The sequence below is a fragment of the Camelus dromedarius genome, chromosome 9 (genome assembly GCF_036321535.1).
Source record: "Camelus dromedarius isolate mCamDro1 chromosome 9, mCamDro1.pat, whole genome shotgun sequence".
In the NCBI taxonomy this organism is placed as follows: domain Eukaryota; kingdom Metazoa; phylum Chordata; class Mammalia; order Artiodactyla; family Camelidae; genus Camelus; species Camelus dromedarius.
Window position 1 is genome coordinate 79,435,995 of NC_087444.1, and position 18,656 is coordinate 79,454,650.

The following is an 18,656-nucleotide window of genomic DNA, read 5'->3' on the forward strand; positions in this document are numbered from 1 at the left end:
AGGATGGGAACTTTTTGGGGCCTTTTTCATAAAGGCACTAATTCCATTCACGAGGGTAAAAATGTCATGACCTTGTCGCCTCCCCAACGTTCTGTCTTCTAATTATGACACGAGGCGTTAGGTATCGAACTTATGAAGTGAGGGGGACACAAACATTGAGACTGTAGCTGTATCTATGTCTCGAATTTGAGTTAGAAATATTACATGGGAAAAACAGTTGGGCTTGCTGGGGTTGCAACATACACACAGAGATGTATCCATACGGGGAATAATTTTTGTTTGTGTCTGAGAAACAGGCAGAATGCCACGTCATCTACTGCCTTCTGGGCCTCCTGACAGCCAACATCCATTTCCCCTGTCATCATTCTGGCTGAATTCTATTCTTTCTGGTCCCTTGACTGCACATACTGAAGCCTACAAAACTGTATGTGATACTTTGATCTGCCTATCGTTGAAGAGCAGTAAGATACTATTTGTTGGTTGCCAACTACTGAAATGTACGGAAATACAGAAAATACAGAAATGTATACAAACCACGATGCTGTGGACCACAAGTTAACAGAGCGTTGTAGGCCAATCATACTTCAAAAATAAACAAACTCACTGAAAAAGATATCAGATTTGTGGTCATGAGGGCCGAGGGTGGGGGGGTGAGGGGAGGGGGAATGGGTGAAGGTGGTCAAAAGGCACAGACTTCCAGTTATAAGATAACTAAGTACTAGGGATGTAATGTACATGATAAATACAATTCACACTGCTAGATGTTATATACGAAAGTTGTCAAGAGAGGAAATTCTAAGAGTTCTCATAACACGGAGAAAAGTTTTCTATTTGTTTAATGTTGTGTTTATGTGAGATGATGGGCATTCACTGAACCTCACTGTGGCTATTTCATAACATGTAAGTCAGGTCGTGATGCTGTGCACCTTAACCTTACACAGTGCAGCACGTCAGTTATACCGCAATAAATCTGACAGGAAAGGAAAAAAAAAGAGGTGGTTTTTGAAACCTAGATTGTAAACCCTGACCTAACTGGTATGCAATCTTTGTGACTGTGGGCAAGACACTTGACAGAAAAACAAAACAAAACAGAAGCATACATATAGATATAGATACCACACAAACACATATATTGTTTGTACCCTGGATTTATTCTTCATAAGGGGAAGTTTTATAAATATCTTTCACTGCTGCCAACCTTGCACAAAATACTCTTAAAAAGTGTAGGTAGCAAATAAGTATCTAATGAATTAATTCTGTCCTCTGCAAAAACAGCTCATGTTATGTAAGTAGCAGTGGATTCAGATGTAACACTGTGTACACTGACAGACTCCAGCTGCTCTAAGAATAAGTGTATAACTAAAACTAATTTTTAAAAATACGAGGAGCATAGTTTTGTTATACCTGGATAATTAAGAATCCAGGAAAAGTCAAAATCTTAATTAACATTGACAAACATATTAACATTACCAAAAAAAAAGCCTCTGTTCCATAAAACACAGAACAGGCAAAATTTAGATACCAGTGAAAGAACAGGCAAAACAACTACATTAAAAATAAAAAGTCAAAAAAGCCAGCGATTCTCAGAGACTTACTCCATCAGGCAAGTGGGCATTTTTTGGCATCAGAGAATTGTTCTGTACCTAGATTGGGAAGTTTTTTTAGGGATAAATGCATTTGTCAGTCATCAGATTGTACAGTTGATAACTGATGTCTTTCCCTGAAATAAATTTTATATTTAAATAGTTTAAAACCCTCCCTGACCTTCAGTTAATGGCATGGACTGTGCCATCACAGGGTTAGTGTTTGCGAACCTAAATCTGGCGCCGTCAAAGAAGCCTGGAAGCAACAGCTCCCTGGTGTAGCACTTCCAGGACCCTGTTCTTGATTTCTCCATACCTTTCTCTACCAGAAGGAAGAACTCCTTGGAGAAAAGACTGATGCCTGGCAGGGCAAGGGAAGTTGAAAGATGAAACCTTAATATATTTGGTACCTTAGGTGCACCAAATGTCATGGTGACATGAAATGGGGACAGACCAGCCAGCATGAAGGATGGCTCATGGGAAACCTGAGCTTCAAAACCAGAGACACTGCAGGAGCATCACCCACTTCAGTATTTAAGAATCCACTGATACGAATTAATGAAAAACAAATGGACAGACAAGTCACTGGGAAAACTGACTTCCAAAGAAGAATGCCAACTAATACACGTAGAACACTGATGGAATTTGAAAATCATCAGTGGTGGGGTGAGATACTGATGTGGATCAGTATATTCACCTAGTTTCAAAACATCTTCTTAATTATTTACTAAAAAGAGAAATAATAATTTTACTTATTCTTCATTTTTAAAAAAACTTTTCTCTCCCTTAACAGAAACACTGGGGATTGAACCCAGGACCTCGTGAACGCTGAGCATGCTCTCTACCACTGAGCTGCACGCCCCACCCCCGGGAAAGAGTCATTTTAAAGGCAAGAACACAAACTTAAAGAAGTGACAGAGATTAACGCCAACACTGGTAAAAGCGGACAGCACCACATCACTTCTGGGGTTTCACTGTAAAGCAAGGCAACAGCGAAATACAGTCATTAGCAAACATCAGAGAAGCAGGAGATTTTACAGAATAAATGTCATAATGTTTGTCAAAAACAGTCAGGTCCAAGAAACTCAATGAAAGGCTGATGGAGTGTCTCCTTAAAGGAGTGTAGGGGGAGTAATGGTAACTAAACACACCATGCGATTCTGGGTGTGGTCATGGACCAGGAAAAATACAAAGGGACAATATTAGGATGAATGATGACATCTGAACTTCGACCATGGATTAAATAGTAGTATTTTACTAATATTGAATTTCCTGATTATGATAATACTCCAGTATAAAATATGCTCTTAGGAAACATGCATTGAAGTATTCATTTGTACAGAGGCAAGATATTTCCAAGTTAAACTCAAACTGCTCAGAAACACACATACATATACGTGGAGAGAGAGAATGATAAAGAAAAAGATGCAAAGCAAACAAGTGTTTAACTCGGGTAAATCTGACACAAGAGTATCTTGTACTAGTCTTACAAGTTTTCTGCAAGTTTAAAACTATACAGAAAACTTAAAAACACAAAAATCAATATATATGTTTCACCACCTACAGAAAACATGTCATATAATCAAATCAGAAGAGGCATAAAGATAATTTGATGCTAATTCACTCATTCTTGCTGTTTTTTTAAACAAAGTATAGAATGGATTTTCCTTAAACATCTAATCCACAAAAAATTCTACAACATATGCCATACATATGATCTATTATTAAATATTTCCCCCAAGGAGGTGAGGGTGTAGTTCAGGGCTAGAGTGCATGCTTAGCATGCACAAGGTCCTGGGTTCAATCCCCAGTGCTTCCATTAAAAAAAAAAAAAGAAAATTAATAAATAAACCTAATTATCTCCCCTCCCCCCAAAAATCTCCCAAAGATCAAGGATAAAATAAACATAACTGGTATCTCCTCTGTCCTTCAACATTACTCCACAGGAGTTATTTAATTCTGTATGGCAAGAAATAATATACACCTGTATGCATGAGAAAGGAAGAAAGAAGCTATCTTTTCTCACCTCTTTAAAATATGTGCTACCATATTGTCGTCACCCCATCAGTCCTAAGTGAACACTCTATTAATGTTTCACCTTGCCCCTACCCCCATGTTTTCCTTCCTCTGTGTCCTCTTTCCTCTTTTCCACGGAACTCATTACTTTCTAACCTACTGTGTAACTTAATCACTTAGGGACATTGCAAGTGGAATGTTTTGCTCAACCAGAATATAAGCTCCACCAGGGCAAAATCATCGACGTCCTGTGCATGTGCATCTCATCTACCCGAAGTGTCGGACACACATGATGTACAACTAATTATTTCTTGGAGCACGGAATAAACGTCACCTTACTTTGTCATCCATGTGTGCCGATGCTGCTACTCACTGTAACTTTCCCGATTCACTGCCCTCCCTGCATACTCAGTACCCTGACTGCTCTCGAGCATGAGAAACAACTAGGGGTTGGGGCTTAACAGATACACACACTACTATATATAAAATAGATAAACAAGGACCTACTGTATAACACAGGGAACTAAATTCAGTTTCTTTCAATAACATGATGGAAAAGAATCTGAAAAGAAAAAAAATGTGTATATGTATAACTGAATCGGTTTGCCGTACACCTGAAACTAACACTGTAAATCAACTACACGTCAATAAAAAATAAAAATTTTAAAATAAAGCGAATTACCTCCCTCCGTTAAAAAAAGAAATGATAATAAAAGATCAGATCAGGGATGGCTGAATATCCTGCAGCAGCCAGATTGAAAAAAAAAAAAAAGCCTTATGGAAAACATCTTAAAAAAGACTTGGTCATTGTATGGAAAAGGAACCTGTTTGGAAATCCAGGAGTTTATGAGGAAAGCACTAACCATTCTCTAGACTGCTGTTCTAACCTGCAGATCCTGGATCTGAGCTGCGACGTTCCCAGCCTCCAGTCAGCCCTGCTTCAGACTGGTCCCCATGATCCATGATGACAGAAGCCAATTCCTTAATATCCTGTTGCTACTTTCCTGAATCCAGAGGTTTTCGTATAGTGACACACTCCTGAAAGTCAGGGGGAGATTGTCAACTCTGCCCTGAACGGGTTTTTCTTCAGATTGCAGGGCTTGTCCCTATACTTGCTTACAAACGTGAATAGTTATACCACCCTCTAGATTTTTTTCCAGTTGTCGAATATACTGTGCAGTGTTTAACTCAGATACTTCAGTCTGTCCATTTATCTTTATTTCAAAAATCTGAACACCAGCGTATACCGAGCTCAGTGTGATTACAGTAGCATGCCCCATGCATGTGGATTCCTATTTCCGGTAATTGGCCTACTCTAGCGGGTCAGTCTATGCTAGTGGGCGGTTCTTGTGAGGTGGGTGGGGCAGTGGGCAGGGCTCTGTGCCTCCTCAACACTTGCCTTTTGCTCTCTAAGCAGGACAGGAAAAGCTTGTTTCCCTCTGGATATTGGGGCCCTTTACCAGGATTAACTAAATGCATGGGTTTGGGTTTAGGAAAACAACGCCTTGAGTTACCTACCTTTATGGGGCCATTGCCTAACTCACTGCATTTGCAGAGTTTTTTCAAAGTTCTGTTTAATAAGCACTTGGCATAAATTCTTTCCTGTTCCAGGAGGATTTTTCTTACAATTGCATCTGGGGGATGCTGCTCATGTGTCCAGTATTAAAGAAGTTTTGCTATTTTGCATCAGTAGTGGCCTTTTCCCCTCCAGCCCTGCTAATTGATTCTTTTTAATAAACCGAATGTTTGGTTAAAAAAAAAAAACTTGATGATTAATAAATATATGTAACTATGTTAAAAAAAAAGTGTTGTCATGCCCTGTGCAGCACATAAAGGGTGCACGCCCACTGTGAAAAGATGAAGTGTGTACGTGGTCTTTAAAAAGGCGCTGAAGACAGTTCCAAGTGAGGAAATTATTTTATCCTTTTCTGTACAAGAAATTTTTTTTTCAAAAAATTTTTAATTGGGGAGGTAACTATTTATTTAATGAATTACTTATTTTTAACAGAGGTACTGGGGATTGCACTCTACCACTGCACTATACCCTCCCCTCTTGTACAAGAGATTTTTTAACCAGAGTTAACACTGATTATCTTGCAGCGCTTGAAACTAATCTCAAAGTAAAAAAAAAAAAAAATCTCGGAGCAAATATCAAATAATCACATCCAAAGGCAGCACAAAGGAGTAAGTCCACAGTGCCCACTGGGAAACCCATAAAGATGCCACCTGCATGGACTTGTCTGGACTCACCAGTTACACATCCCTGGCCCTAGGAGGGAGGGTATAGCTCAAGGGGCAGAGCGTGTGCTCATCATCCGCAGTACCTCTGTTAAAAAAACAGGAAAGAAAGAAATCTAATTACCTCTCCCCACTCCCACATAGAAAGAAATCAAGGGCTGGCATTCTGGAGTACAGACATTTTTTAGAGCAGTGAAAATGCTTTGCATGACATTATAATGATGGATATATGTCACTATAATTTTCTCCAACCTAAGGTGAACTGTGGACTTTGGTGATTATGACGTGTCAATGTAGGGTCATTGTTAGTTAAAAAAAAAAAAGTACCACTCTGGTAAACGACTTTGACAATGGCTATGCACGTGTGTGTTAACGGTGTATATGCAAAATTTCTGTACTTTCCTGTCAGTTTTGGTGTAAACCTACAACTGCTTTAAAAAAAAGTCTTAAAATTAAAAACAAGTGTTAGGGTAGGCATTTTTGGCAAAACTTTTTCAGTTTTATATATATGTCTCCGTATTATACATGTGTTTTTGTGGGATTGTGATGTAAAATGTATTTTTTAGGTTAAAAAAAGTTTGCAGGCGTGAGGGTGGGTATAGCTCAGTGGTAGAGTGTGTGCTTAACATGCACGAGGTCCTGAGTTCAATCCCAGTACCTTCATTAAGAAAAACAAACAAAAAAACCCTAATTACCTCCCCCACTATTTAAAAAAAAAAAGAATTTCACAATATTGTAAACTGACTATACTTCAATAAAAAAAAGAATGCAGAAAAAGTTTGCCACTGTCGGTTAAGTTATACCAGCAAATAAAAGCACAAATTAACCCCTCTCCCCTAAAAAAAAGAAAAGGAAAAAAAATCAAGGGCCAGGATCCTTTTGCTCTCAGACATCGCCCCCCACCCCCACCCCCCCGAACCTGATGAGAGACCGCAGCGGGCGTGGCAGGGCGGTCTGGAAGAGGCTGCCGAGGCACCTGCTTCTTCCGTTTACAGCCACCGCTGCCTGCTTTCCTTCTTCCTTTTAAGGTAATGCTGAGATGGCTTCTTAATTGTGAACCCAGGACCCCATGCACGCTATCTATGCACGCGCTCTACCATTGAGCTATGCCCTCCCGAAAGCTGTTCCGTTTTGTTTTGGGCCCTGGGGCCTGCTTGGATGATGGAGCTCTCTAGTAGGTCGCGTCCCCCAGCTCTTCTGGGCGGGATCTGTAGGGCTCTCCCCAGGGAGACAGGCTGGGCTTCCGTCTCAGTGGCATCCAGCTTGTACCGGCTGAGCACTGTCCCTCACCCGTCCTGGCACATCACCCTCGCCCTGGCCGGAGCACGGCCTGAAGATCCAAGCGGCTGGAATCTGCACATCTGGACACAGAGGTCCCTCCATCCCCGCCTCAGCCTCCCTGGTGTCACTCTCCCCGCCAGGCACACGAGGCAATGCCCGGTGCGGGCTGCCCGGGCGCCCCAACCAGGTGGACTGGCGCTCCTGCGGACGGGCGATCATCTCAGCACGGGCTGGGCAGGCTGGGAGGGCAGACCAAGCGAAGCACCTTGGCCGTGGCTGAAGGCTGCGGTCAGGGCCCGGGACGCCACGTCTGTCCCCGTGTGCCTCCTCACAGGTGCAGCCCGAGCTCCGCCGGGTTCCAGCGTGAGCCCGCGGGACAAGTGGTGACCGGCCCGGGCGGTCCCGGCGGCGACGATGACGCGGTTCCTCTCCGTTACCTGTGCGTGTCCTCGGGGCTGAGAATGGCTCTCGTGTTCGATGCAGCATCTCTCGCCGCGTGTCTCCCGAGGTCGGCGGGGGCGGCCTGCAGGCGACGCGCCTCCTCCGTGGCGCGCACCCCCCAGCTGCCGGCGGCGGCGTCAGGCTTCGTGCCTTCACTGCGCCCCACGGCGGCCCGTGTGGCCGAAGCCCGACAGCGGAACCCTCTGCAGCTGCCCCCGCACGCACGGGGCCCCGCCCTCCCGCGGGGCGCGGGCCCGCGCTCACGTGTGGACCCGCCGGTGCTGCAGGAGGTGGGAGCGGCGTTTGAAGGCCTTGCCGCACTGGCCGCAGGCGAACGGCGTGGCGGCGGCGTGGACCACCGCGTGCTGCAGCAGGTAGGTGCTGCGGTGGAAGGCCTTGCCGCACTGGCCGCAGCGGAACGGCCGCTCGCCGGTGTGCAGGCGCCGGTGCTGTGCCAGCTCCGAGCCGCAGCGGAACGCCTTGCCGCAGTCCCCGCACGCGAACGGCTTCTCCCCGCTGTGCGTGAGGCAGTGCTGCAGCAGGTGCGCCCTGTGGCTGAAGGCCTTGCCGCAGTCCCGGCACGCGAAGGGCTTCTCCCCCGTGTGCGTCCGACGGTGGCGGAGGAACGTGGACCGGTGCGTGAAGGCCTTGCGACACTGACCGCACTCGTAGGGCTTCTCCCCGGTGTGCACCGGCCGGTGCTGGGTGAGGTAGGACCGGCGTTTGAAGGCCTTGCCGCAGTCCCCGCACCGGAAGGGCTTCTCCCCGCTGTGCGTGAGGTGGTGCCGGACCAGGGTGGAGCTCTGGCTGAAGGCCTTCCCGCACGCGCTGCACTCGTAGGGCTTCATTCCCGTGTGAACCCGCTGGTGGCGAGCCAGGTACCACTTCCTGCGAAACCCTTTCCCGCACTGCTTGCATTTGTAGACGTGAGGAACCATGGGGCCTTTTGGCGGTCCTGGTGGGTCAGGCTGGTGGAGAACAGCCCCCAGAGAGACTCTCCCCTCTAACGCCCCAGAGCGCAGACTAGCACCCGTTCCCAGACCCTCGTTTCCAAGGCTCATCTTCCTGAGGTGGGTCTCCTTGTGGGGGGCTGTCTGTGGCCTCAGCTGATCCCTCTCCACTTCCAGAATTCCCCCTGGATCCCTGGCCTGCCCCGACCTGGAGCACCTTGAAGATCCCAGAGTCAGGCTTCCCCGGAGCAAGGCTCCCTCGGACAAAACCAGCTGCGAAGTGCTTGGCTCTCTGGTCTGAGGTTCTGCTCTGTCACCTGAAGAGAATCCAACACACAAAGGGACTGGTAGTAAAGCAATACACGAGAGAAAAAAGCAGCACTTCAGTGGACAGATGAGGATACTTCCTGTGTTTTTACATTGATGTAATCTAGATTTCCAGTGACTTTTTATGATCCTCGTACCCTGACACCACTAGAGGGAAAATCCGGACAGTAGCCTGGGCCAGGACACAGAGAACCGGAGGGGAGACTCCTCCCACAGCCCAGAGTAGGGGAGGGGGACAGTCTTGATAATACAGTCCGGGGAGCATCTGTTCCAAGGACTGAGGTCCTGCTGCTATGAAAGCTTAGGGAACTGACACCTAACAAGACTGGGAAGGAAAAGGTCATCTTCCCTGGGAGGATCTCAAGAGCTGGGTCCTAATGGGAAGTCAGAGTCTCCAGAAAGAAGGGGCACTGGCTGAACAGGAGGAGGAAGCCTGGGTACATTCACCCTTGGAGACCGTGTGAGACTTAACGACGAAAATGGCTGCCACGAGGCATCACCTCACACCAGTCAGAATGGACATCGTTAAAAGCCCACAAATGACAAACGCTGGAGAGGGTGAGGAGACAAGGGAACCCTCCTACACTGATGGTGGGAATGGAAATTGGTACAGCCACTGTGGAAAGCAGTATGGAGGTTCCTCAAAAACTGTACAAACAACTCTTACCGTATGATCCAGCAATCCCACTCCTGTGTATATAACCAAGAAAACTCTACTTTAAAAAGACACATGCACCCCTATGTTCATGGCAGCACTATTTACAATAGCCAAGCCATGGAAGCAAGCCAAATGTCTACTGACTGGATAAAGAAGCTGTGGTATGTGTGTGTGTATGTGTGTATATAAATTGGGACTTTGGGATTTGCAGATACTAATATATATAAAATAGATAAACAACAAGGTCCTACTGTGCAGCACAGGGAACTCTATTCAATACCTCGTAGTAACCTAGAATGAAAAAGCATATGAAAACGAATATATGTATGTATATGTACGACTGAAACATGATGCTGTACAAAAGAAACTGACACAACATTGTAAACTAACTATACTTCACTTTAAAAAAAAAAAAGAAGGAAATGGCAGCAGGGAGGGTGTAGCTCAGTGGTGAGTGGGTGCTCAGCATGTACAAAGTCCTGGGTCCAATCCCTCGTACCTCCATCAAAATAAATAAGTTAATTAATTAACAAATAACCTAATTACCTCTCTCCACAAAGAAAATTTAAAAAATAAACCAAACCACTGCTTTTCTTGTTTTCATACTCACACATATTTAGAGCACTCTATTTTGTTGTTTTGGTTAAGAAAACTTAGCATTTCTTAAAGAAAACCAACCCCATTCAAGTTGTCTATTAATTCTGTCAGCTTCTATCTTTGTTATTCATAAATCTCTTCATACTGTTGTGTTTTCCCCCTGTTTAACGACTGATACAATATCCTAAACACAAGGATATTTTGGACTTAATACCTTGAGTGTAATAAGAATGGCTTAAGAAAAAAAAAGAAAAAGAGAGTGAAGACGCAGGTTCCCCAAGAAGGCAAAGGTACCATGCAGGCTCCAGCAGAGGAAGTGGATGCGATCAGAGGAAGACATCCTCTGTGGGGTGTGGGGGGACCATAGGGGAGAGACAAAGGTGAGTCTTCAAGGGCTCAGGAGCAAGACACAGAAGGACACAGCCTTTATTTTTACTTATTTATTTAATGTCTTTGCAGGGGGAGCAGTTAGGCTTATTTACTTAATTTATCTATTTAATGGGGGCACTGAGGATTGAACCCAGGACCTTGTGCACGCTAAGCACGAGCTATACTGTCCCCATGCCTTAATTTTTCTGATGCTGATTTTAGCTAAGACACCAGCGATGGAGGATGTGAGAAGATCTGGAATGTGTCTGGGTGGCCACAGGGCAGGTGCAGGGACGACTGCTGATCAGAAGCATAGAACAGATGTGCAGAGACCTGGTGGAGACTCTGGCATCATCCGAGCAAAGGATGATGCAAGCCTGGAGGAGGGTGTTGGTGATGGATTCAGGACACATGGACAACATCCAACGGGCAGGGCTGGGGATGGACAGATGGAGGCAGAGACCCTGTCTGAGGTGTTTCCAATGTGTTTTTGTTTGTTCGTTTGTTTTAAGCAGAGAAAGGTTTACTGCAAGGGTCAAGCAAGGAGGACAGGCGGGTCAGGTTCAAAAGACCCAAACTCCCAATCTTCTCATCTGCGCAGATGGCAGGAGGTTCTCAGAACTGGGCACGGGGAGGCGTGGGCAGGATCACGGGTGTCTTCTAAGGTCTGATGCACCTGAGGTGCCGCTGAGACACTAACATGGAGACTCGGGATTAAGGAAATGGGGGTGGAGGAGTGGCGACTGAAACAGAGGGCCTGCGGTGGAGCTGGCTGAAGACACTCACAGGCTGGCCGAGAAGCTGAAGGACCACTGGAGAGACTCGCTCCGGATTATTCCAGTCACAGTTAGCAGCACGGATGTGGGGCCAAAAAAGCCAACATCTCCTTGGTGTCTTTTCGGGCAAGAGGGGCAGGAAGACTGTCCAAGGGGCTGCTTCTGAGTGTCTGATGGACAGACAGGAGGATGGAGAGATGGACAGAGAAGGTGGGCAAGGGCTCAGTACAGAGCACAGCATAGATCCTAACCTCAAGGGGAAGAGAGGCCTTTTCCCTCTGAGTCCAGAAGCCCAGGAAAAAAGGCACGACACCGCCGCCACTGCCGACGGTCCACACATCACACGGGTGCATGGAGAGCTGGCCTCTGCCGGCCTCTCCGAGAGGCCGGGCGCTATCCTGAACGGCTTGCTGCATTGTCTCATCACAACTTCGACCAGCGCTCACCCAGAAACGATCCTCACTCTGACTTTCTGAGAGCGGGGAGCGTACAGTAGCCTGAGGTCACAGAAATCAAGCCCACCGGCCCCCCGGGCACACGGCTACCCCGCACTCTCCAGTCCTGAGCACCCAGGTGCAGCCAAAGGCCCAGTTCTTGTCAGTGGAATTTCTGCGAGCAAAGTACAGGAGCGTCTGGGTGTGACCCCCGACCTCGCTTCCCCTCCGCCTGCTGGATGGAGCTGGACCGACCTTGAAGCTAGACAATGATGGTGGAAGGTGCCTGGGTCTCTAAGTAACAGCATGGGCCAGGGCTGACCTGCTGATGCACACGATCCTTTGATGTGAGAGAACAACCAGACTCTGCAAAGAGTTCCCTCCAGAAGGTGAGAGGCTCGGGTCCCCGTGCGTTCCAAAGGCTGCCCTGAATCCACTGTCCCAGCGAGCTCCCAGTTCCTACCTGGACATGTACTCCATGAGAGGCCCCTCGTGACTGTCCATACCTTTGGCCCAGGCTCCAGCAGGTGCATCAGCTCTGCTTTGGGAACTGGATGCCCTGTTGATGGAGGAAGAAACAGCACATAAGTGTTTGGATGAGAAGAATGAAAACCCCTCCACTCTGTCTGGTACTTCAGGACAGAAGTGAGACCGTGAATGTAGCTGCCCCCTAAGGAAAGACCATGTTGATGGGTGACCTGGAAACCAAGGGCAATAATACCACTCCTGGGCCACATCTGCTGTCGAGGGCGGTGCTGTCTGTCTACACAACACCGCTGCCCTTGAACTTCATCAGGGGAAGCCGACCCCATGCAGGTGCACGTGGCTCTCACACACAACCCCGGGATGCTGGGATGGTCAGCCCTCCACCCAGGACATGCTTCCTAACTCATCTAAGTCAACTGGTCCTCAAACACCTTGTGCTTCAAAACTCCCCATGGATGCCCAATCCCAACCTCAAACCAAAAGAAACAGAACTTCTTAGGGTCAGACCTCGGCATCGCTATTTCTGAAATCTCCCCAGGAGATTCTAACGCCCAGAGAGGACTGAAGTCCATTGGTGGAAATAAATCGGCCAATGGCATCCCTGGTCATCAGTCATCTGAAGGAGGCAGGTGACCTCAGCTGGCCTGTCTTCTGAAGAGAGTCTTTATCCCAGCGTGGGACAAGAGGGCTGAAGACGGGGTCTCTGCAGCATCCTCCACCCCCACCGCGAAGCTGGCCCAAGGAAGAGGGGGACGCCGGCCCAGGGAGAAGAGCAGCAGAACCTTCGCGCCACTGATGATGTAGCTGCTGCTGTGGGGGCCCTGGGGCTTGTCCTGAGTTGAGGTGGTAAATTCCCACCCAACGGGGAAGCCACTCTAAGTCACTTTTCTGTTACATGAAGCCAAACGCATCTCAACAAAGATGGAGGGGGGGTTCTGTACTGAAGCCCAGGGACTGAGGTTCCAGGAGCCACCCAAGTCTCAACTGGCAGGTTCTGATTCTCAGCCCAGGATTCACTCCAACAGGTCACAGTACAGGTCACCAATGTGTGCTATGTGCCGGACACCACGCTCAGGGAGCGGGCAGAGGAAAGGTGAATCGGCCGGGAGCTGTGCACTCTCTCCCCTCAGGGCCTATTCTCCTGCTGGTTCCTCCACCTGGAACCTCTCCTCACCCTCCCTCCCAATGCTCAGCCTTCCAGTCTCAGATCCAACATCACTGTCTGAGATGCCTTTTTCGAATCATCCATGATAGGTTATGGCCTCCTGGATATACACTCCTGAATTCCTTATTTTTCCTTCTACAACTCATCACACTTCATCTCAGGTTTGATGTCTATAGATACAGCAAGTTTCTACTGTACAGCACAGGGAACTATGTTCAATATCTTGTATTAACTTATGATGAAAAAGAATATGAAAAAGAATATATGTATACATATGACTGAAACATTATGCTGTACACCAGAAATTGACACAACATTGTAAACTGACTACATTTAAATTAAAAAAAAAAAAAAAAAAACTACAAAAAACCTCTAAAAAAAAAAAACCGATGTCTGCCTCCACAATGAAACTCAGTGTCATGGGTCTGCAAAGCACACACAGTGATGGATGGCTTCTCTTTAAACTGGCCCCTTTTTAAAATTTTTCCTGAACAGTTGACAACACTTCTTCGCTTTGGTAAATGAGCAAAGTCAATTTCACTTTCCATAAATGGAAATTTACCATCAAAATACAACAATGAAATCAAAACAATGCCATTAAATGGCGGGGGTGGGGGAGGTACAGCTCAGTGGTAGAGGGCATGCTTAGCATGCACCAGGTCCTGGGTTCAATCCCCAGCGCCTCCATTAAAAATAAAGAAATAAATAAACCTAATTCCCCGCCTCTCCCAGAAATGGCTGAGTAAAGAAAATACTAACATTATTTTTTTTTTAATGCCATTTAAGGCCCCAGGGAGTTCATGTAGACTGCTCAGGGCTGTGAGCTGAGGCTGTTCCTTCCTTGAAAAGAAAACTTAGCCACCATTAGGGGACACGGAATCCTCACCCACTCTCACTGATTTGAGACTTTCTCCTGACAACGATCAGCATGCGAGACACAGAAGGTGAAAGGACTGGCTTCTGCAGGGGATATCCCATGGCCTTTCCTACACTCCTGTGCACCTTCCAAATCACCTCCTGCCCAGTGGAGGGTCATGGCCCAGTGTCAGAAAGTGTGGTAACAATATTAGCACTTCTAATCGAGACTGTGCTGTTCAGAAGATCCCTGGGTGGCACCAGTGACAAATGACAAGCAGGGGTCTGCCTGACTCACCCTCCCTTCTGAGAACAGCCCATCATCCACGGCCCCTGTAACAGGGCTGTGAGACCTGACCCACCAGGCTGGTCCAGTCAGCTTCCCTCCTGTGGAACCTGGAACGGGGACCTCAGACTGAGGCCTGGGTGTGCTAGGCACTGGGATGAAAGTTGGTGTTCAGAAGGAAGTTTCTATCGCACTGATCCCTGATACAGACAGAGGGAGACCAGAAAACTGCAGGGCCTGTGGGGAGGAGGGAATGTGACTCCTGTGACCCTCTTTATTGGCCAGGAAACAAGAGGAGGCTGCGGTCCCCCTCAGGTGTAAGACATGAGCACTTACCCAGTGACACCAGGAGCCCACAGGTCTCCAGCATCACCTCCCGATACAGGGTCCTCTGGTCCAGGTCAAGTTGCCCCCACTCCTCCTGGGTAAAAGTCACGGCCACGTCCTTGAAGGTCACCAATACCTGGAGAGTCAAACAAAGGTCATGGGATTGGCCCTGTGCCCTCGGATGAGATCAAGCTTATTACTCAGGTGCTGGTTAGGGTGCAGGGACTCAGGCCTGAATCACCGAGGCCTCCTGAGGGCCAAGCTCTGTGCGGGACTCAGGGTGAAGGTGGAAGCAGCCTTTGGATATAAGGCAACTGTGGCTCAGAGAAAAGCCTCCCCTAGGGGAATCTACCAGCAATGACACAGACAACGGTGTTCTGTGAGGACGGTGGAGGGGCAGAAGGTAAGTGCTCTGGGAAAAATTTCATGAGGGCAATTCCGACAATGATCACGGCAGAGGCAACAGCTGAGCCGCCCTGGTCCTCACCGTGCACCTGTCCTGGGCTGAGGGCTTCACATGCTCAGGTAAAGTGACTAAAGCTCCCTGGCTCTGGAGCCAGAATTCCAGGGTCTGAATCCAGGCTCTTGAATCTGTCACTGCTGACTGTGTGACCCTGGGGCGGGCATCCCACCATTTCTCTCAACATCCATTTCTGCACCAATACAGGAAACAATTCCCACTATGCCAATTCTGAGAACTAAAGAGAAAGTGTTCACACAGCAGATGCTGGCACAGCTCAATGTATCTTGTGAATTTTTTTCTAATCCTCTGCCAGCCCCTGAGCTAAATGCCAAAATCACCTGCGTGTCACAGTCGGAGGCCTGAGGGTCAGGCAGCTCTAGAAAGTCACCCACAATCTCAAATTTAAGGAACAGAAGTGGACATGGAATTGAACATTCAGCAAAATCCAGAACACAGTTGTCAGAGTTGTCACATGGGCAGGTGGGGGCCAGGGGTACCTCGGCCAGAACTGACACAGCCAGGAAAAAACTATCCAAAGAGGTGATACTGATGCACAGGAAGAGTGAGGAGAGACAGCCCTGCAGAGACCTGAGAACAGGGCCCCACACAAAGGAAAGTGCAAGGGCAAAAGCTGTAAACTGGGGAGGAGTTTGGCAAGTTCAGGACCTCCTGGCCAGGTGCAGTGAGCTGGCTAAGAATGGAAAGGAAAAAGGCCTGGAGGCAGGCAAGGGGCACAGCCAGCAGAGCTCTGTGGGTCCCGCTTGGGAGGAAGATTGTATTTATTATAAGTGTGATGAGACCACCTATTGGGGAGACCCAGTCATTCATTTAACCATTTGTTGAGTACCTTTTACAAGCCCAGGCACTCACAATCCCGGGCTGGAAAGAGATCCTAAACAAGCAACTAAGTAAACGAGCAAGACAATGTCAGAGGGACCTAAGATGCCAAAGTCAAGAAAATAGACTGAGAAAACTAAAGAGGTTACAGTCTGCTGTAGATGGGGCACTGGAAAAGGCCTGTTTCAGGACAGCACACTGGAGTGAGTATGAAATAAAGTGAGGAGGGGAGCCACGTGGACGGGAGATTAACAAATCAGACAGGTCCTGACAGTCAATGAGGACTAGGATGAGGGTACTCAGGGTGACGGCTATGGACTTACCCAGGACCTGCTGTGCTTTCGTGTCCAGACGGACACCACACTCCTACGCACTGTCCTCAATGACCATCTGAGTGGACTCACTTATCAACATAACTGAATCTCAACAGGAAAACAGATTCACGACTGTCAGTAGGAAGCCAGTTCACCTGCTCTAACCTGAAAGATAAAATTCCCTGGCCTTCCTGGCCCCCAGCCTGTCCTGACACCCATTCTGTCCTAGCAGAACCGCTATAACCAAACTGCTGCAGGCTACTCCTGGCTCTTCCCCTCCCCAGCTCTTTTCTTCGTAGAGATTACAGGACAGAGAAGCCCAAGGGTCAGATTCCCCCGGAGATGGGCCGCTAAGAACAGTGTAGGCCCAGGAGGCACTTCCGCGGAGAAAGAGCCAGAGCGATGCTCCCTGGACTGTGCTGGACACCAGGGAACACACCACCCACGTCCCTTTTCTAGTTCCCTTAACCCAGGTGCAGGAACTTTAATCTTCCTATTTTATAACGGAGAAAAGAGAAGCCAAGGCAGCAGGGGAAGGTGCTCGAGGTCACAGCCTTGGGAAGGAACGTAGCCGCAACACACAGAAAGGTCTCGGAAATGTCCGGCCTGCGCTCCTCCCCGCGGGTTGCTCCACGCAAGCAGGAGGGATTCCACACGGCATGCCACTGACTGTCAGAAACGACCCTCCCCCGGAGGCCCTGGGCTGGACTCCGACCTGGAGCACAAGGGACCCCTCCGGAGGCGCGACGAACAACGTCCTGGAGAGCACACGGCGAAGAGTCCGGGACAGCGCCGGCCGCGCAGCAGAGCGCCTGGGCCTCGCGCTGGGGGTCCGGGCGGGCGTGGCCTGGCGCGCCGTCCACTCACCTGCGCCGGGGTCACCAAGGCCGCCATCGGGCCGCGGGGAGGCTGGGGCCGTGCGAGGGAGAGGGGTGGGTCGGGGGCTCAGCTGACCCTCCCCGCGGTCACACAGGCGCACGGGGCTCCTCCTTGCGGTCCTCCCCGCGCGGTCCCAACGCCGAGCTAGAACTCACCGACCAGAGACAACCGCCCCGACGCCAACAAACGCCCACCCCAACGGCGCCGGAAGCCCCACTCCCGACAGAACCGTCCGCGACGCCCCTTTCCTGTGACGTCACCGGTCCGGCTGGCACCGCCTTCCTGTGTAGCACAGCCTTCTGGGTAATGTAGTTTTTCTCTGTATCTGTCCAGGAGAGGGAGTCTCTGCCTCTTTAGGACCTCTGGGCCCAAAGACGTGGCCTCTGACACTGGAAAAGAGACTGCAAAGGCTCTAATGAAGGCGAGGCATCGGATGTTCTAAAGGAGACGCACCCAGATTTCCCGGTTGTGTTTTCGGTATCTTGTATTTAAGATGCTCCTAACCGAGCAAGTGGACACATTGTACTGTAAACTTTTGAAGCTTCATATTTTGCTATCCTCACAATTATGTTACGAGCACCCCGCCCAGGTGAGCTAGTATACCAGTGTTATAAGGCTGACCCCTGACACAAGTTCCCCTTCGTGTCCTCCCCTGTGACCTAGTGACATCTCAATGCACCAGTGAAATCCACTCATGACATTTGCCTGCATACTCCCCTGACGCCCAATAATGGCACTTGTCTCGGGGTCTCACTCTCTCTCTCCCTCCGGGATCTGGTCCTGCTTGGTTGAAGCCTCCTTACATGATATCATGACACCCTTAAGATATAGGATACCTTAAGTCATAGGCGTGAACAATAAATTCCTTGTTACTCTTCAGAGATATGCAGACTGAAGCTTTACAATAATTTTGTAAGTGTCATTATGTTTGCTCAGGGTCAGGTGAGAAAGGACTTCACACATGGCCATTACTGGGATGTTGGGGAAGAAGAGGTTAAATGTGCCTGAAACAGACGGATAATAGAAAAATTTTGCTTCCTATAAATTTTTAAATAAATTTCTGAAGCCCTGAGAACTTTGTGTTCAATATATAGAATACATTTATTTTATGAAAAAAGACAGAGCTTTGACATAAATTATAATTTTAAGCTTATGTTATTATCCAAGTATCTGTATATTTTTTTCTGTCCTTTCTCTTGTTTGAACATATATTCCCTTTAAGGGAGACATTACATTGCAGACTGCATTCAGCAAACAGGAACCAAAGAAAAATCAGAATGAGCACAGTGTGGTGCCACTCAGTCACCAAGTGCATGCTTTCAGCAGTTGGCAACCAACAAGTATTATCGTGTTACTCTTCAACTTCACATAGAT

General features: G+C 48.1%; 1 protein-coding gene across 2 annotated transcripts; it reads right to left on the reverse strand.

Annotated features, from left to right (window-relative positions):
• Positions 1-1,148: 1,148 nt before the first annotated feature.
• On the reverse strand, positions 1,149-17,502 carry ZNF550 (zinc finger protein 550). 2 transcript variants are annotated; one of them, XM_064489561.1, is made up of 4 exons: positions 17,271-17,502; positions 14,799-14,925; positions 11,993-12,229; positions 1,149-8,826 (listed from the first exon to the last, which is right to left on the reverse strand). In XM_064489561.1, the coding sequence occupies exons 1-4, from the start codon at positions 17,295-17,297 to the stop codon at positions 7,820-7,822; spliced, it is 1,398 nt and encodes a 465-aa protein (XP_064345631.1). In that variant the 5' UTR covers positions 17,298-17,502; the 3' UTR covers positions 1,149-7,819. The 2 variants fall into 2 exon arrangements, with proteins under 2 accessions (XP_064345631.1, XP_031313227.2); XM_031457367.2 differs by having other exon boundaries at positions 12,134-12,229; positions 17,271-17,501.
• Positions 17,503-18,656: the final 1,154 nt, after the last annotated feature.